The sequence below is a fragment of the Canis lupus genome, chromosome 19, assembly GCF_011100685.1.
Source record: "Canis lupus familiaris isolate Mischka breed German Shepherd chromosome 19, alternate assembly UU_Cfam_GSD_1.0, whole genome shotgun sequence".
In the NCBI taxonomy this organism is placed as follows: domain Eukaryota; kingdom Metazoa; phylum Chordata; class Mammalia; order Carnivora; family Canidae; genus Canis; species Canis lupus.
Genome location: NC_049240.1, coordinates 54,583,172 through 54,603,984, shown reverse-complemented (window position 1 = coordinate 54,603,984; position 20,813 = coordinate 54,583,172). Strand labels below are relative to the sequence as shown.

The 20,813-nt window shown below is 37.5% G+C and overlaps 1 protein-coding gene across 1 annotated transcript in view; it reads left to right on the top strand.

Annotated features, from left to right (window-relative positions):
- The window catches only part of NEB (nebulin), a 200,311-nt gene that overhangs the window by 78,257 nt on the left and 101,241 nt on the right, over positions 1-20,813 (top strand). Inside the window, 15 exon segments of the mRNA XM_038565199.1 lie at positions 27-134; positions 1,103-1,414; positions 1,707-1,910; positions 2,336-2,440; positions 5,473-5,580; positions 7,077-7,310; positions 7,312-7,389; positions 9,656-9,859; positions 10,599-10,703; positions 12,169-12,276; positions 13,500-13,811; positions 14,128-14,331; positions 15,012-15,116; positions 19,073-19,180; positions 20,199-20,510. Of these exon segments, the coding sequence (XP_038421127.1) occupies positions 27-134; positions 1,103-1,414; positions 1,707-1,910; positions 2,336-2,440; positions 5,473-5,580; positions 7,077-7,310; positions 7,312-7,389; positions 9,656-9,859; positions 10,599-10,703; positions 12,169-12,276; positions 13,500-13,811; positions 14,128-14,331; positions 15,012-15,116; positions 19,073-19,180; positions 20,199-20,510 (2,607 nt within the window).

Below are 20,813 nucleotides of genomic sequence, written 5' to 3'. Positions count from 1 at the left end.
CTTAGGATAATTTATGTCTATTTCAGAAACTATATAAACTTGGCCTAGAAGAAGCCAAGAAGAAAGGCTATGATATGCGGCTGGATGCCATTCCCATCAGGGCAGCCAAGGCCTCCAGAGACATTGCAAGTGAAGTAAGTGCACCTAAAAAGTTCTTTGACTCAAAGATTTCTTTCTGTCTCCTGGTTATATAGCATGGCAAGAAAGCCATGAGGTTAAAGTTCTTGCTCACAGTCTTTTTTCCAAGTAAATAGTTTAAAATAATGGTAATAAAATTCTCAACACAGAGCTATGGTTGAGTCCATAATAACACGCATTTCTAAATATTGGCCATTTCTTGCTGAATGAAAGCACTGGATACTTGACTATAGTTCAGACATCCTTTGGGCTTTTCCACATGATATATTCTTACATACAATTGAACCCATTGTAGGATTCCTTCAAAACTAACCTGTGCCTTATGAGCCAGGGAACCTACAAGGGCTGAATGAATAGGAAATGTTTTTCATAGTCCAAGCATCTACATGTACTATATGTTTGTTTCTGCATCTGGTGATTGGTTGCCAATATTTATCTTTTTTAAGTGATGGCTTTGCTTACATTTCTAGGAACTTTTATCCTTCTATTTTATTAGTCCATGAAGTCAAAAATATATTTTTATTTTCAAAATATGAGAAGTAACCATCATAATTTAAAATAAATGGTCAACAATCACAGAAACGTTAAAAGTATTAACATATACCAATATAACATGTAAGACCTGCCATTAAAATTCATATTTGTAAAAAAAAAAAATTCATATTTGTAGAGAATATTTAAGGACACAGAAGAATGCTTATATAATACTTAGAAAAAGCAGGTCCTATTTTAATTTTATTTTGTCACACACACTATAAAAAGCAGTTATATGGTGGTTATCACTGAATAATAGAATAATGTCTTTAGTTTTTGTATACATATATATTTGTTTTTTAAGTGGTTTACAAAGTACACATATTTATATACAGGAGAAAATTAGTGTATTTTTAATGAATAGAAAAATTGGGACCTTGTAGTTTCTTTTACTAAAAACTAAAAGAGTTGATTATCTTTCTTCTTCTAGTACAAGTACAAAGAAGGCTATCGTAAGCAGCTTGGCCATCACATTGGTGCCCGAGCGATACATGATGACCCCAAGATGATGTGGTCCATGCATGTGGCCAAGGTCCAGAGTGACAGGGAGTACAAGAAGGACTTCGAGAAGTGGAAGACCAAGTTCAGCAGCCCCGTGGACATGCTGGACTTGGTCCTGGCCAAGAAGTGCCAGACCTTAGTCAGTGACATAGACTATAAGAACTACCTGCACCAGTGGACGTGCCTGCCTGACCAGAACGATGTCACCCATGCTCGACATGCCTACGACCTCCAGAGCGATGTGAGTACGTGAAGATCATGATGGCATGCAAAGGTAGGAAATCAGTGAACTAATTCCTCTTGGAGAAGGTAGCAATAGGTGGCACCAAGCTTATCAGCCCCTGCAAGGTAGGAATGGCATTTCTTCTTTCCTTGGGAGTATTAATTAACTTTCCAGGCCAGAAAGGAATATTGTCTCATATACTGCCTGTCCATCAAACTGCGTTTTTAAGAGTGTTTTTTGTTTCATATCTTTTAAATGAAACGTTTTCCTAATGCAGAGATAAATATTTATTGACTATTTGTCTCAACAGAATATGTACAAGTCAGATCTGCAGTGGTTGAGAGGCATCGGCTGGGTTCCTATTGGCTCTTTGGATGTGGAAAAATGCAAAAGAGCAACTGAAATTTTGAGTGATAAAATCTATCGCCAGCCTCCAGACAAATTCAAATTTACCAGTGTGACTGATTCTTTGGAACAAGTGTTAGCCAAGAATAACACCATCACGATGAACAAGGTGAGGCTTCAAAATTCAGAGAACCATGGTAGGACAGCCAAATCAAAAAGAAGCATAATCAAAGAAAGCAAGCATTGAGCAACAAAAGACATCTATCTATCTACCCATATATATGTGTCGCTTATATTTAATATTTGCTTCAGTAATTATTTCATAGTTTTGATACAATAGTATATTTTAATGGAAAATCATCTTTATATATAAAAGATGCCCTCAATTTCCTTTTGTTAACATACACTTCAGATTATCATAAGGTACTAAATATGTTTTATGAACTAATTACTTGAAGATGTGTCTACCATACATAATGTGGATAAAATGTATAACCTTTTGTTATTTGTTTATAAAATTTTGGTGGCCCTGAAATTCTTATTAATTATAAAACTGAATTTTTTTCTGATGACATGTTATATATTCTTTGATAGCGTTTATACACAGAAGCCTGGGACAAAGACAAGACCCAGGTCCACATCATGCCAGACACACCAGAAATTATGTTGGCAAGAATGAACAAAATCAACTACAGTGAGGTAGGAACAGATGCTAATTCTATGAAGTTTGCATGCCATTTCTTATTTCAGCTAATCTGTCCCAGGTGATGTAAGACTACATAACAACTTCATAGAGAATCTTTTTTCTTGCTCCATGTGACTAGTAACTCGTGCATTTCTCAATCCTCATCCTAAACATCAAACTTTAATTCAAATTATCACTTATGAAGTGAAAGATATGTGAACTCTAATGATTTAAGTGGTAATCATAAGATGGATCAGACCTTTTCCTTTTAGCAATTTTTAAAGTTAGGAAATTAGCAATAGAATAATCTTCTATTCGTGTCTTCTCCTTATGCTGTATTGCTGTGCTAGATATATTTTCCATGTGTGATTTTTCTCAAATTGTGGTTTAAAGTCATGATTTAAGATTTTTTAATGTATAAAATTAAGTCAAGGACTAAAATTACAGTATTATCAGTAAGACAGAAAAAGAGAGAGAGAGGACCCCTCCAGGGTATGTATTAGCAAGCCCATTCCTTCTTACTTTCTGTGAGCATCAGGCCGTATACCCCCATGTCAGAACCATGAATGGTTAGGCGGAAAGGTCAGCCTCTCTTCTAGTGCAAGCGTCCCCACCCAACAGGTTGTCATCCTACCTTTGTGTTCTCATTCACAAGGAGTTTAAATCAGCCCATTTCTGGAAAATTCCATGAGAAGATGCTTCTGATATAGAGTTCTCTCTGCAGACTTATATAGTCCTCTGAGGCAGTGCAAAACCAGTCTCTGCCAACTCTGGAGATGAGGGTAGCTACTGTGGTGCCTCCCCTGCCTTCTCGTCCCAGCATCTCTTTCTGATCCAGACAATCCCCAGTTCCAGGCCATTCGTCACATGACCTCCCTGCTAGAATATGACCCTCCAAACCAAACAAGATCCTGCAAGTGTAGAATACAGTTGACATCTTTCCTCTTCTGGACATACGACCTCCCATTTCGGCACTCAGTGCCTCAGAGCACACGGGCAGCTCTGTCGCCGCTGGGAGACATGGAACTTAGGATCACCTCAAACCCTAAGACATTTTACATGGGCTTAAGCTAGGTTTCCTCTCTCCTGCATTTATACATTTGGCAGCTTAAATTCAGTTTAAAATCCTGATGATGAAGAAAAAAAAATTGTTTAAAATCAGCTCAGGGATCCCTGGGTGGCTCAGTGGTTGAGCGTCTGCCTTTGGCTCAGGGTGTGATCCTGGGGTCCTGGGATCGAGTCCTGCATCGGGGCCTGCTTCTCCCCCTGCCTGTGTGTATGTGTGTCTCTCTCTGTGTGTCTCTCATGAATAAAAAAAAAATAAAATCTTTAAAAAATATATTAAAATCAGTTCAAAGAGTAACCTTTATCTCTACAATTTCTTCTTCCTAGATAGATTAAGCGTATTTAACTGTGTGGAGATTTTTGTGAACCTGATTTTTCTGTCAGTTGGTATATTAGTTATTTCTCCCAGCTTTGTGCTACCAGCAAAGAAAATACCGTTTCTTTGAAAGTATAAGTCAACAGCATATAACTCTTATATAACTTAGAGAATTTAGCTAGATGAGCCACCATCTTAAGTTTGGTGAGTGCAAACTATAATTTTAGCACTCCTATAACTCATAATTGTCCCTAAACACAAAAATCAAGTCCCACTTGCAAAGCTAAAAGGATTGAATTTTTTTAGCTAAACCTATAATATAGATCCTGTATATTTATAGGAAAGCATGGACTGTGTATGCAGGAATTTCAGGAGACAAAGAGCCTCTCTATCTGACTGCTCAGCAGTTCTGGAATTCTGGACTCTATTTGCTGCAAAAGCTCAAATACTGTAATTGGTTCAAAGAGACCCAGGGATAATGCCCTGAACTGAGGTTCTAACCTGCCTGGTCTGCGTTCTCTGTCTCTCAGCTTAGTTCAGTGCTTTTGTATTTTTTTTTCTTCATTTGGGATAGGAAGGTAAAATGCAAGTTTGATTATGTCACTCTTCCTCAAAGATTATTATTGGTTTCCTATTTCCTGTGAAATTAAACAAAATTGTTCAGCAACAAGACTTTGGTCCATCTCCAGATTCTTTTCAGTCCTTTCCTGCCACTTGTCCTTGGCACTGCTCCCCTCTTCCTTTGACACACCTGCACCTTCACTCCCTTGTGGTTTGATTCATGCAACTCCCTCAGGCCTTGACTGCCATTGCACTCTACTGAAACCATACTAATCACTCACGGTCCAGGGCAAAAATTAGTCCCTCTACACAAACTCTCCTGATTCTTAATTCATAATTACTGCTTCCCGGAGCTCTTGGTTAATAATACGATTAAACCACCTCTCGTGGTTTGACTTTTTGGTAGCTTGGTCTGTAGGTCACCAGTCTTTTTGTCAATTCCCGTAGGAACCTTGACAATGGAAGACGTCTCATACTCATCTTTGATTTCCAAGTACCCAGCATAGTCACAGCACACAGTCAGTGCAGAATAAATGTGGATTGAATTAGCTTCCATGATCAACAGTTAATCAAGTCTTTCCCTCTTATCCACATTTTGCCACGGTAGACCCTTGTGTTTCAACTTAATATTTTAGTTCTCTTCAAAACTTATTCATAGTTCTAAGAATCTTGAAACAGTGGATAATACCTATGTTTATTTTTTCTTTTTTTTTTTTTTAGATTTTTATTTATTCATGAGAGAGACACAGGCGCAGAGATATAGGCAGAGAAGCAGGCTTCATGCAGGGAGCCTGATGTGGGACTCAATCCTGGGACTCCAGGATCACGCCCTGAACCAAAGGCAGATGCTCAACCGCTGAGCCACCCAGCTGTCCCAATACCTATGTTTAGTTAGTTCAACCTAATTGTTAAAAATAAAGCTGCAATGTTCTCTATATGCATCATTTTTAAGTCTTCAGCAAACAGTGCAAAGGCTTAGAACTCTGAGATTATTATAGGCACCCTACCTGTGTTGAACTTAGTGAATTATCTTAGTCCCCTGTGGGTTTTTGGATATGAATGTCAACATCTATGTATATTTACATATTTTCTGCCCAAACTTAGAGTCTGTATAAACTCGCCAATGAAGAAGCAAAGAAGAGAGGCTATGACCTGCGAGTTGATGCCATCCCAATCGTGGCTGCCAAGGCCTCCAGGGACATCGCCAGTGATGTGAGTTCCGGTGTCACCCCAAATATATAATCAGGCTGATGTGACGTTTTCACTGAACTAAATCTTCAAAAAGAACTTTCCTCACCCTTTGGAAATATGTCCTAATGTATTTATGTGGGATTTTTCGAAAATCTAGAAAAATCTTTTTCGATGTTCATACAAGGGGTTTATAACCTTTAGGACACAGTATCTTCAATGAAAACTAACCCACCAAAAACAGAGAAAGATCCATTCACATGGAAATGTTTAGAGCATATCTGTAGGGTTGGAGATAGAGTAATCATCAAAATGCTTCTAGAAAGTAGAATGTACAATATTCACAAAACTAATGACACTTGCTATTATAATTCATCTAAGATTATGAAAAGAAGGCAGTGGATCAGTATCAGAGGTGGCTACTAGCCCAAGATTGTGCCCTTAATAACAGCTCCTGGCTCTCTAGCACAGAAGATTCTTGAGGAACAGACCACTGCTCTAAAAATCAAGGGCCTAATATTTGGGAATATGGTAACACTGCCCTTTATATTGTGTTAGTGACTCAGTTTATATATGTTGGACCTTCCCTACAAATGGCTTTGTCAACAATTATAAATAAGAATCATAACTAGAAAGTATTGAGAATTCTGTGCTAAGAGCTTGACATGTGTTATACTTCATAATTATCCTAGGATGTAAGTGTTGTCATTATCCCTGTTTTATGGATAGCTTAAGCAACTTGTCTAAAATCAAACTCTTTGCATCTGGTAGAATTGAAACTCCAGACAACCTCATTCCTTCCCACTGTACCATATTGCCTCCCGATGACCCATCTGTACTTTTCATACTTAGTTATCTTTGAGACTAGAGGCACGTATTTGGAATAACTGGCTCAGATCCCAGGACAACATCATTGGACATAGAATAGTAAAAACATTCTTGGTCTATGCAGGTGTAGAACCTATGAGTTTTTTGGAGCATGCTCTACCCAATCGGACTGCTATGTCAGTTTTAGTAGTAAACTAATACCAGTATTATGTTGGTATACTAATAGTATGCTATTAGTTCATAGTAGTATAATAACTAGTATACTAATACTAAACAAGGTCCTAGGCCCTAGAGTACTACATCCTTACAGGAACCAGACATTCATTTTATGGCTTATTAAACATGCCATGTCACCAAGTACATCTCTTTCCTGACCTACTTTTAGTACCTAAAATTCATTTCTCCAAATTCCTATGTTCAAACGGCCTCTCCTTATTGTGGGCAACACCTTCCTCCAGAATTATTCCTGATCACTAGGCCAAAAGTGATTTGGAATATGAACTACAACTATACAGACTCCATCTATTTTCTTAGCTCTAGAAGCTTCGAGGGTAAAGGTCAAGATACTAGCTTGAGTTAGTGTTTATTAGCAAAAGTTAACTTACAACTTTGATGTAAGAAAGGTGATTTTGTACAGATTTTGACCTCCAAGGGCTTCTAATAAAAACCTGATTTGTGTGTTTTCATCTCAGTACAAATACAAAGATGGTTACCGAAAGCAGGTTGGCCACCACATTGGAGCCCGAAACATCGAGGATGACCCCAAGATGATGTGGTCCATGCATGTGGCCAAGATCCAGAGTGACAGGGAGTACAAGAAGGACTTTGAGAAGTGGAAGACCAAGTTCAGCAGCCCCGTGGACATGCTGGGGGTGGTCCTGGCCAAGAATTGCCAGACCTTAGTCAGTGACATAGACTATAAGAACTTTCCTGCACCAATGGACGTGCCTGCCTGACCAGAACGATGTCATCCACGCTCGGCAGGCCTATGACCTCCAGAGCGATGTGAGTACAGCATCTATGAAAGAGTTGTGTTCAGAAATTAAACTATATAAAAGTTTTCCTTTATTTGCAACCCAACTGGCCCAATTAAGTTAGGATTTATTGATCAGTGAATGAGATTTCAATCAGAATATACTTTGATTGCTTTATCATGAATATGTTTAATAGGCTTGATAAGGAAAGGAAGTTTACAGACTGGATTTGGTCCTATAAAAACAAAACTGGACTTAAGCAATGTTCGAATTCAGAGTCCACCAGATGGAGACATTTTCTTTTATTCTTTTAGGGGGCTAGAAACCACACATTTTTATTTTTAAAAAAATTACTCTGAATTTTGTTTTTAGCTTCTTTGCAAACCAAATGAGGTTATAATTAGCATTCTGATGCCTACTACAATGCTAATTGTTATTCTTATGAAATAAAAGAAGTTGCTATGTTTAGGGTCAGTTCACTGGCCTCTTCTCTTAGCATGGCTCTCGGTCGAGGGGTCACATGGTAATGACAGACCCTAGGAGCTAGTGCACCTGCTTTTGATATCAAATATGGGTGTGAGAAGCACATTTCCTCCAGCACATAGTTTATAAACATTTGAAGGGATTATTAAGCATTAGAGGATTTTAGAGAATAAAATAAGTCAATAATAATTATACAGATAGCTGTATTGGAAACTGTACAGCCCACCTGTGGAAATGCCGACACTTATTCTGTAGTTTTTGACATACAGAACCCTGTTTTGCAATTGTGTCCAAAAAGAAAGGCTTTGCCTGCACATGAAAGAAAGCTAAAATGGCTAGTGTCGCCCATGGAGTGACAGCATTGACAGACTGCTTGCATCTATTTGTTGAGTGCCTTTTCAAGATCTCTTCCCCAACATTGTGATATACAGTCTTAATGGTTATTTGAAAGTTAACAGTCTTTTGAAAGTTAAGAAGCACTCCAGAGATATAAAAGGTTATCGTTCTCATTCTTACTGTTGTTATTTAGGGGGCAAGTAGCAGTCAGCATAGGGTAATTCCAAAAGGCTTTTTGTCTAGACTGCAAAATAGCAGTTTCTATTTTCTACTTAATGGATGTTATGGGTAAAATCCCTCAAATGAGCTGGGCAAAGGTCCAATTCCTTTGTTGTGAAGTAGTTATGAGTACTTAATAGGTTCACAAAAATCCATAGCAGAAAAATGATTTAAAATAAATCACAATGTTATAACCATATTTTGGCAAATGGAACTCCAATAAGAAAATAAAAACATAATAAATAAATCACAAGAAGGACACCTGGGGTGCTCAGTTGTTGAGCATCTATCTTTGACTCAGGTCATGATCAAGGTCGGGTCCTTGAATTGAGTCCCACATTGGGCTCTCCACAGGAAGCCTGCTTCTCCCTCTGCCTGTGTTTCTGCCCCTCCCTCCCTCTCCCTCTCTCTCTCTCTCTCTCATGAATAAATAAAATCTTAAAAAAAATAATTAAATCACAAGAGAAAGGTATGGAAAGACAATTCTGGAAAGCAGTCAATCTTCTGGTCTTGAGCACTTGGTGGGAAAAGAGCACTTGGGGCTTTGGACCAATGACATGGGTGTTTAATGCCCTGAGCCTTGGACAGTGTTAAGGCCATGAAAGGTCTGCCTCAGTGCTTCAGCGATTCTCATCATTATTATATCTCAACTTCTTTTTCTGTTTATTCTTAAAGAGCATTACGGATATTTTGAAAGATAAAAAAAAACAGAAGACAATAAAACCCAACATAATACAACCCTTGAGAGAGCCCACTCCTGTTCATGTAATTTATCCACATACCTCATTTCTTGTTTTTGTTTTTTCTTTGTGTAATATTAGTGATATTTCTATGAGTGTCCAATTCTTTAAAATATGGCTTTTAAAAGCTACAGAGGATTTCATTTGACTAGGCCTAACAGTTACCACTAGCGTGCTGTTGGACGTATCTGTGGTTTCTCCCACTCTGGATTGGCATTGTTTCCCTGCACACACGGACAGTATAAGAATATTCACTGAACTGACCAACTGAAGGTATCAGATTATTCCTCTCCTTACAACCAGAAACGTATGGTCATTTTTTGTTACGGTTACGAGACATTTCTGGGTCATTTTTTAATATAGTTGCCCTTTCAGTCTGCCTAACACAGATGAGCTGATTTTCTATGAAAACAAACAAACGACCAGTATTGTGCATCCTTACTGATTGCATTGGCCCTAAGTTTTGTGCCCTAAATCTTTTAGTCTTGCTAAAGAGTTTGACATTTTTCCTCTTGACAGAACATTTACAAATCAGATCTCCAGTGGCTGAGAGGCATTGGCTGGGTCCCCATTGAGTCTGTGGATATGGTCAAGTGCAAGAAAGCTGCAGAGATACTAAGTGACAACATCTACCGCCAGCCTCCAGACAAGCTGAAGTTTACCAGTGTGACGGATTCCCTGGAACAGGTGCTGGCCAAGAACAATGCCCTCAACATGAACAAGGTGAGCCTCAGCTGCCTCAGGCTTTTCTAAGATGCCAAAAAGACTAGTGCAGTTAGAATTATCCATTATGTGTAGGGTCACATTTAGGTTCTGAATTCCATACTTGAAATCCTCTAAATTTCTATTATTTTCAGTTTTAACCTCAATAACTAGTATCGAGTCAAACCTCAAATTAAATACCTCATATCCAAGTTTGGCTTATTTTTCCTAATTGTATTAATAAGATTTATGCTTTATTGGACTTTTTGCAATTCCTATTTCAATTTTTTTATTCAAATTTAATGTAATTAATATATACTCTATTATTAGTTTCATAGGTAGAATTTAGTGATTCCTCAGTTGCATCCAGTGCCCAGTGCTCATCACATCACATGCCTTCCTTAATGCCCATCACCCAGTTATGCCAACCTCCCACCCCCTCTTGCCCTCCAGTGACCCTCCATTTGTTTCCAAGAGTTAAGAGCCCCTTATGGTGTGCCTCCCTCTCTGTTTTCATCTTATTTTTCCTTCCCTTCCCCTATGTTCATCTGTTTTGTTTCTTAAATTCCACATAGGAGTAAAATCATAGGATATTTGTCTTTCTCTGACTGACCTATTTCACTTAGGATAATACCCTCTAGCTCCAACCACGTCATTGCAAATGGCAAGATTCCATTCTTTTTGATGGCTGAGTAGTATTCCATGATGCCTATCTATCTCACATCTTCAAATGGTTTTCTATCAACATCTTCTTTGATAGCGTCTATACACAGAGGCCTGGGACAAGGATAAGACTCAAATTCACATAATGCCTGATACTCCGGAAATCATGCTGGCAAGACAGAACAAGCTCAACTACAGTGAGGTAAGCGCAAGAGGCTCTAATGCTGCACTGACATTGTGATCACTGTTACTCTGTTTTCCTGTACTTTTGTGGAGATTCTCAGGCCTCAGCTACCATGGTGCATGTGGCTCTGTGATATGAACACTCGATCCATCCAGTCCTTCCTCTCCGAGTTGAATATCATACACTATAGGATTCTGTTGGCAAACTGGTCACTGCCATGTGGGTCAGTGGGGGCGGAGTAGTTTTTTTGGCATTTCCAAGTGGTAAGACAGCCACACAAAATAGTGCCTCAATATTTATACTGAAACACTATTTGTTTTTCACCTAAAATTCAAGTCCAACTGGACACGCTGTCTTTTTATTTCCTAAACCTGGCAAATTTACCAAGGGGGAACTGATAATGTGTACCTCTTCCCTACCTGGATTAGGAATAAAATTGAGAGGTAAAACAAAAGAGTATAAATAGAAGTTGAAAACTCACATATTTTTACCACTCAAGTTAGGTTCAAGGGTACATTTGTATGAGAACTAAATGAACCTAACTGAACCCCAGAATTAAGTTTCCATCTGGACAGAAGTCACACTAGAGGAGGGCAATCAGCTTCAGTCCGCTCAGGGGTGAGGTTGTCTTAGAGCCCAGAGAAACAGAGAAGGACACTAGGGTTACTCCTAAAGGGAGCAGGTCAAAGCTGGCAGGGAGAGGCTAGTTATCCCATTCCTACCAGCTGAAGAAATCAGTAAGTCAGTGTAGCTATTCACAAGTAGAGAGTAAGGGGGGCAGAGAAAGGCAGAAGGTCAGAGAAAAATAATTGAGCTCCTCCTTTAGAAAGAAAGCATCAGGCATGAGAAAGAAGTATTCTCTGTTAACAGCACTGATTACTTTTTTTTTTTAAGTAAAATGCAATTTATAGGCACATGTTTTACTAATAGGATACAGCCGAAACTTAGAAACTTAGAGTTGTGATTATAGTCCAGTTAGCTATGTTTTGGATTGTACTTCAATCTTTTTCTCATTTGTTTTTTAAATATTATAAAGTAGTACATGATTGTGAAAGATATCTTAATGAAGAAAGTCTATAAGTATATATTTTACGTATAAATGAATAATAAACATTGCTCTACATTTTTTCACTTAGAAATATGTGTAGATTGGTACATTGTCAATTGATTTATAGTATTAGATGATATTAACCTATGTTGTGCGTAATATGTCAAACTACATGATCTATATTAATCTACAATATATATAATGGATTGATCTATCAATCTCTGCTAATACCCATTGGTAGGACTCATTGATTTCCAAAGCTATATATATGGGGTTTTTTTGTTTTTGATAAGATCTAATTGATTTACTTTCAATATTGCAAGAAATTTAGGTTATTTCCAGAACCTGTCCTTTTAAAAATTATTTGGTAACTTCACTTAGCAATCTCCCAACTGTTGCTGTCAAACCTTTTAAGCTCTGACACTCTTTCTGTAGACTCTGTATAAACTTGCCAATGAAGAATCGAAGAAGAAAGGCTACGACCTACGAGTTGATGCCATCCCAATCGTGGCGGCCAAGGCCTCCAGGGACATTGCCAGTGATGTGAGTAGCGACACTATGTATTTATGTGGCTGGATGGAAGTGAGGGAATGATCATCATCATAGCAGGGAAATGCATCTGGGTGCCAATTAAAGCATATTTATTGTGCTTTGAATGAAGAAAAAAAAGGTTTTCATTAGAGAAAGCTCTTTCATATTTATAACTCCAAACAACTTTTATATTCATGTTCCATAGGTGGAGAGGGTATCCTAAACTTCAGTATAAAATTGAATTTAAATCTATAGTTGTTCATATCTACAATTATGAGACATTCATCTCCATATTTTGAGCACATAACTTATAAAGAAATGAGAAAATACCAGAAGACTTTAAAAAAGTAACTTGGTTACATGTGTTGGCTCAACATCAGAAAAAGACCTGGTTTAGCCAGGTCTAGGAAAATGTACCTTTCCCTGAAAGTGTTTTGGATATTTCCCAACTCTTTCTTTGGAAAATTACCCTAAGTGTTTCCTTTTGAGTTCTTTTTAAATGAAAACAGAAAAACAAAGACAACCAAAAACAATAAAATGGTTGATTCTGATTTCTCTTTCTGCTGTCTCTGAAAGAAATGGGTTCCTTTGGTGAAGAAATTCAAACTTCCATAAATATGTGTAAGGATTTGTGTATTGTCCAAAGTGAAAAGAGCATATCCAATCAGCAGTTACCACCACCACCACCAAGATGCTTTCTTGTAGTTATATAATCTGTTTTCTCACTCAATCCCAGGAAACCCAAACCAAATTTGATCTCCAACAGAGCAGAGTATGCAGGATAGAAAACACAAGCCAGTCCATTTTAGGGAGTCATGTGACCCAGTGAAAGTTAACAGAGCGAGCATTGGGAGACCTGAGGGATGGGGGTGGGGGGACAGGTCCTATGGTGCCTGTGGACTGGGTAGTAGCATTCTCAAAATCATATGGAAAATTTCTAGGTTAGTGATTTCACTGGCCAAGATGGAGAAAACGGAATATACTGTTGTGATTGATTTTCTGGAAGTGTTGCTGCCTTTATTTCCAGGGACTTAATATCTGCAAACCATAGAACTATGTAGTTTGGCCTGTTTTCCCATTCGAGTACTGCTGTGAAGTCAAATCAGAGTTTAGGATGAGGAGATAAGTTGATATTTGGATGATTCCAAATTTAAAATCATGATGTTTTAAACTAATAAGATTTTTAGCCCTCTCTATTCATGTTTGTTTTTTTAAAATGACTACTTTTATTTCAGTACAAATACAAAGATGGTTACCGAAAGCAGCTTGGCCACCACATCGGAGCCCGAAACATCGAGGATGACCCCAAGATGATGTGGTCCATGCATGTGGCCAAGATCCAGAGTGACAGGGAGTACAAGAAGGACTTTGAGAAGTGGAAGACCAAGTTCAGCAGCCCCGTGGACATGCTGGGGGTGGTCCTGGCCAAGAAGTGCCAGACCTTAGTCAGTGACATAGACTATAAGAACTTCCTGCACCAGTGGACGTGCCTGCCTGACCAGAACGATGTCATCCACGCTCGGAAGGCCTATGACCTCCAGAGTGACGTGAGTGCTAGAACCCATTATGCACCACTGGTGACTGTGCTTATGATAGTAATACACAGTGATACATAGATAATGGGCTAGCATTAGGTGGAGCCCTCAGAATTAATAACATTTTTTCTCACTGCCTCTCATTCACTGTGCCTTACTTTTAGACAGCATATAATGCTATGAAGCTATATCTAATTGTGCTTAATATTTTCAAAGACATAGATATGATGTTTGGCTATTAAAGTTTTACAGTTTTTTCTTTCATTTTTTTAAAATCAAGTGTCATAACAGGTAAAGTAAGACTTGCTTTTGTGTTTGATCTTACCAGAACATTTACAAGTCAGATCTCCAGTGGCTGAGAGGCATTGGCTGGGTCCCCATTGAGTCTGTGGATATGGTCAAGTGCAAGAAAGCTGCAGAGATACTGAGTGACAACATCTACCGCCAGCCTCCAGACAAGCTGAAGTTTACCAGTGTGACGGATTCCCTGGAACAGGTGCTGGCCAAGAACAATGCCCTCAACATGAACAAGGTGAGCCCCCAGTTTGGGGGAAACTAAAACGGAACCATATATCCTTGAGGATATCTATGGTTACCTTAGTCTTTTTTATTTTATCAACTTGCCATATTGTGTTTAGTGATTTGGTTGCATTCTCTATTCGGTTACATCAGTATTCCAAAAATGTATGTGGGAATTTCTGCTTTGACATCTCTGTGAAATAGCCAGAGTTACGAATAGGACAGATTTTTGGAGTTCATCTTGTTTGCAGCCAATGAGAGTCATACGTGATTTGATATTAATGTTTCTTCTTTGTTGGGACTTATCTAAGTGAGAATAAAACAAACAAGTCAGATGCAAATCTCCATAACATTTATCAAAAAAGAAATCTGGAGGTGGTGGATCCAGTTACATTTGCAGTTAATAAACAACAAACAAAACCATGGGAAGAATTTAACGGTAGCCACAGTACATCGGGATAGGTGTATATGCTTGGAAAATACTTGCTTGCAATTTAATTGGAGGTGATCCATGTTTTTATTTAGTAACAATAAAAGTATCTTATAATATCAAAGAGATGGAAGAGTATTGGTACACAGCACACAGTATAGATAGTGAGGAGACTGCCTTTCAACTTTGTCTTGTTCTTTAAATTAGAAACTTCTGTTTACAACATTGTTTTTCTGATTTATTAACCTTTTTATCATTCACAGCGCTTATACACAGAAGCCTGGGACAAAGACAAGACCCAAGTCCACATCATGCCTGATACACCTGAAATTATGTTGGCAAGACAAAATAAAATAAATTATAGTGAGGTAAGACCATTTGTTTTGTTTTCTTGATCTGGCCATGTTGATTTTTTGCTGATATGGTAAAAGGTTAGAAGTCTGGATTTAATTCTCATGTGCACCAATTAGCTTAGTTTTGTTTTTTTATGCCCATCACCCTACCCTGAATATATGTGCCATCTATTAAGGAGTAGATAGATAAAAAGATACAGAAATAAATACAAAATGTCTCCATGTCAGGAGGATAAACGAACTCAAAGCCAATTATTAATGATTGGAACTTATAACTTTAATTTTAAAATGATGATTGCTATTTACCAGATTAGTACTTCAATATATTCTGTTTTTCTTGTTACCTCATCTGTGAAATGGGATTAAAATACACATCTTGAAGAATTTTTGTGGTAACTAAATAAGGTTGTGTATGTAATATGCCCAGCATGGAGCCTGGCACAGAATAGTTGCTTAATAAACTTTAATTTCTTCCCTGTACACTCAACTTACCATGCATATTAGATTTATGTAATGTACTCAAAATAACTTGAAGTTTGTTTACAAGAACTGATATGAGAATTCTCAAATCCATCCATTTCAAAATTGCCTAAGGAAAATAAAATATATTTTTTATGTGTTATCTCTGGCTGCACTAAACTTGTCATCACATATCTTTGCAGTCCAGAAATACTGTGGCAGAAACAGCTTCTTGCCCAATTCTACTTGCCAAAGTCAGTAATTATTTGGTTTATTCAAGAAAAGCTAGATTTCCTACATGTTTGTGTGTCTTCCTTAAAAAAAAAAAAAAAAAAATTGGAGGGACTTTTCTTCAGTTTGAGAACACTGGAAAATTAAGTACTTATTTTCAAGACTTGACCATAGTCATTCTTCTATCTTTATTAACTACTTCTGGTTATAATAATGTGACCCTAAAGAAGACAGAAGCTCATATCAAGTAACCATGACAAGTGAAATGAAGAGGATAGGATTAAAAAAAAAAAAAAAAAAGACCCTAGGACAAGCCTGATCATAAGTATTTGATTGCCATTGGCAATTTGAGCAATTTTCTTGGCCACAGAGCTTCTCAGTTGGTTGAGCTTTTCCCAAGAAGTCTGTCTCACCCCAGACAGATGAAGTTAGTTTCTATCCAAACTGTAATGACATTTTCCCTTTTGTTGAAATTAGGTCAGATGAAGTAGATGTTTTTTGGGGTAATTTTTTTTTCAGACTGAGAGGAAATTGGGCTTTTATTTCTATAATTTTCAGCTGGATTTATTTTCTTTAGAATTATGTGAGCATGTTATTTCTTTAAGGGGTGTCTCCTAAGGATTAGATTTCAAAATGGCTCTCCTGAATTTCTTCTCAACCCAACTGGTACCTGCATTCCATACTTAGCTCAATAAATATAAACCAAAAAAACAAAGCAACCACATTTCACTTTTTTTTCCCTCTTAAATTCTCATTTACCTGTTCTAGTTCTCTTGGGTAAATAACTTACCAAACAAGCTTTAAAACATAATCTTGATGGTAACCAGTGTTCTCTTCTTTGAAGCCCTGCATCTTTTTCAAATGTTGAAAGAATGAAATTAACCTATTTGCTTGGCCTCGAGACATGAGATGATCTAAACACATTTCAAGGACAGAGACCTCCAAGGAAAAATATAATAGAGTAGCTATTTGACTCTCCAGTTCTCTAGAAATTTTTAAGAAGACAAAATGCCTTGGGATTTTATCTCAAGTGTATCAAATTTATTATTTTCACTCTAGCTTTTCCTTGTAAAATCTTATCTTGGGAAGAATGTAATTTGTCACATGTTAATAATCTACATTAAAAACACACTTCCTTCAAGGACTCTTAGGTCATTTAAAAATGGTCTCTGCATCACGTTTTAAATTCAGATCTTATTCCAGTATTTTTAATTCAATCTAACATGAGAATGGGGACATAATAATGAAGCAATTAGTTTTCATTATTTGTCACACTATTTATTTTCCTTACACTTAAAATTTTGTCTTTAGACAGCTTCAACAATGACAAAATACTAAATGTTATAAAGTAGGAAGAAAGATAAAACCCTAAAGAATTGAGGTCATTGTTGTTTTGCTCTTAAAACCATAAGTGATTTTTGTATCCTTTTCCAGAACTATCTACGGGTTCTGTGACTACATTCCTGGGGTCAATAACTTTCTTAATAGAGGAAAGGGGAGAAACTGAAATTAGGGATTAAGTTATTCCATCAGTCAGGACCACAGTCTGTCTGGGGCGGGGACAAAGATGAGCTACCTTCAAACTTCAGGGGTCTATGGGGTAACAAAATCTTTCCAGCAGGTTTTCTGGCTTGCATTTGCTTTAAGCAAATCACTTAATGTAGCTTCAGCTTCCCTAATGCTCTTCTACGTTACTCACCTGAGAGGGCCTCTGCTTTAAGGTGATATCTCTTCTTTCACTTTAAAACAAAAAGCACAGATTAAAGGCCTAGAAACAGAAGAGACAGCCAAATGCCACTCATGCTCCTGAATTGGATTTTAGGAAAACAAAACAAAACAAACAAAACAAAACAAAAAAAACAATATTGCCAGAAATGACATTACTTGGACAGTTGGTGAAATTTGAATACTTCCTATCTACACATAGATCTTAAACTTCCCAAATTTAATAAAAATATCCTGGTTGTAAAAAAAAAATACATGAGCTTAAGTATATATAAAAGTGAAAGTCATGATGATTACAATGTACTCTTCATTGGTTCTTACTATTGAAATAAATATACATACCACACATACAAGAGAAAGATAAATACGGCAAAAGCGTTAATAATTGGGTAGCTGGTTCATTGTACTATTCTTAAAACTTTTCTATAGGTTTGAAATTTTTCAAACTAAGGAAAAGAGATATTTTTAAAAATTAAAACATACATTAAAATATTTAGATATTATGCATATTTTATTTCCAAAAAGAGAAAAAAAGTTAATGTGATACATGCCTGAGAGTATTAAAAAAAAAAAAGGAAAAAACTCTGCCACACAATTTAATCTATTAATGTCCACCCAAAGCTTTTTCAGTCAAGGTACCACCAGTTCCTATAAATCACAAAAATAACATTGGGAGATACAATAATTTTTACTTTTATGTTTAAAAATCATCAAAATCCATATTTTATTATGTTTTGATTAACTAAAAATATATTAGCAATTATTTAACATTTATTTTAACATTGTATGGGATTGGTCAAAATTCCTATAGGTGGCTCACAAGCAAAAAGGCTAATGATTTCCAGTATAGATGATTTGTCTAATGCACTGGTTCTCAAACTATGTTCCAATGGAACACCTGTGCTCCACCTTCTGTGTGTATCTGTCCTATCACAGAAACCGAACAGGTGTTTTTTTTTCTAATTTACAGAAAAAAATTATCAAATATAATTTTACCATCTTTGTGCTTTCAACTCATAAATCCTTAGTACCCGCTATTCCTTATGACTGCTAGCAATTTCTAGCAGTTGACAAAATGAATAGGGAACAAGTCAATATTAACAAAGATTTTAGGACCAGCAGATTATCCTCAGATCAGCACTGTTCGATTTTGCTTACGTACTCACATGGTAGTATGTATTGTTATACACTCATATTCTTTGCGAATAAAACTCCTAATGCAAATTTGGAGTTACATAAATCAACATTTCTTGATTGTTTCATGAGCAGAGCCAAGTGCTGAACAATTCAACACATTTGAAATCTATTAACATCTAAAATCTATAAGGATTTGAGTGCGAGAACTTGGAATGTTAAAACCTGCTGAATATAAAACTTCAACTTAAATACCTCAGTTAAATAGAAAGTAAAAAATATGTATATTTTTTTTTAAAAGATTGAAGTCTAAACATAGTAGTGCAGTTAGTTCTGTGTCCAGAGTAGTTGTCTTTTGACAAAAATGCATTTTTAGAGTGAAAGTGAATGCTATATCTAAAAGCCACTTTTTCTTTCCTCAGAACTTCTATCGCCAGGCCATGGAAGAAGCCAAGAAAGAAGGCTATGACTTGAGAAGCGACGCCATTCCCATCGTGGCTGCCAAGGCCTCTCGGGACATTGCCAGTGATGTACGAGCTGATCAAATCCTTCCCTTTGCTACCAACAGGCCAAGCCCCCTGCACAGGGGGTCATAGCTGGAAGTCTCTGTAGTCCTCATCTGTGGAGCTGTAGTCCTCAGTCTTAACTGCCTTCATTGTACAAGCAAATAAATTGAGTATTTGAGATAGTAGGTAACGTGCCCAAGATCGTAAGCAGCATAGAGACGAGGCCTGGACTGGAATGTGGTTCTTTTGACTCTTGTCCTCTGGTCTTTGCTTAATAAGATTGAGCACCTTGATATTAAAGCTAGGTAGAGAGATGTTGAGCTTCTCGTAAAACCTCATAAGCTCTCCTCAGGATACACTCAAGACAAAGATGCCAGGAGAGAAGCAGGCTTTAACAGAGCTCTCCCCCATGACTTAAGGAATGACAGAGGATAGCTAAAAAGCTATGTGTCCTTGCTTGAGGGGTCGCACAAAATCAATATTCCTTTACCCTAAGAATGAAGATCTCAGATTCCTGGACAACTTCAGTATTAATTTGAATAGTCACAAATTGTCAGTTTTTGTCGCTGGTTCTTTTTAATCATGAATTAAAAATACATAACATAAAATTTACTATCTTAACCATCTTCAAGTGTATACTTCAGCAGTGTTGTAAATGTATTCTCGCTATTGTACAGCCTTCCAGAGCTTTTCATTATGTAAAACAGCATGTGATGAAACTCCCCTAGTGTCTTTTATTTATTTATTTTTAAAGATTTTATTTATTTGAGAGAGAAAGTATGAGCATGAGGTAGGGGTCAGGGGAGAGGCAGAGACAGAAGCAGACTCCCTGCTGAGGAGGGAGCCTGACTCAGGGCTTGATCTCAGGACCCATGAGATTATGACCAGAGCCAAAGGCAGCCGCTTAACCAACTGAGCCACCCAGGTGCCCTTGAAATTCCTCTAGTGTCTTAAGGGTTTCATAGCAAAGCCTCATCACAAAAAGAATGACAGGAAATAGCCCTTGGTGCTCCCTCATTATTCACCGGTTTCTCTTTTTCAGTACAAATATAAGGAAGCTTATCGTAAGCAGTTGGGTCACCACATTGGTGCCAGAGCAGTACACGACGACCCCAAGATAATGTGGTCTCTGCACATTGCCAAAGTGCAGAGTGACCGTGAGTACAAGAAAGATTTTGAGAAATACAAGACCAGGTACAGCAGCCCAGTGGACATGCTTGGTATCGTTCAGGCGAAGCAGTGCCAGATCTTGGTCAGCGATGTGGACTATAAACATCCTCTGCATGAGTGGACCTGCCTGCCTGACCAGAATGACATCATCCAAGCTCGGAAAGCTTATGACCTCCAGAGCGATGTGAGTATCCCTGAGGCTGGTTCTGCATATTAAAAACAGATCTGAGACGTGTTCTTAGGTTCTGACAAATGTCAATGGACCGGGACTTATTTGTACATATTTTTAAAGATTTTATTTATTTATTCATGAGAGACACAGAGGGAGAGACACGGGCAGAGGGAGAAGCAGCTCTATGCAGGGAGCCCTATGGTGGGACTCAATTCCAGGACTCCAGGATCACACCTTTAGCCAAAGGGAGATGCTCAACCGCTGAGCCACCCAGGCGTCCCTTATTTGTGTGTTTTAAACAATAAGTGATTAAAT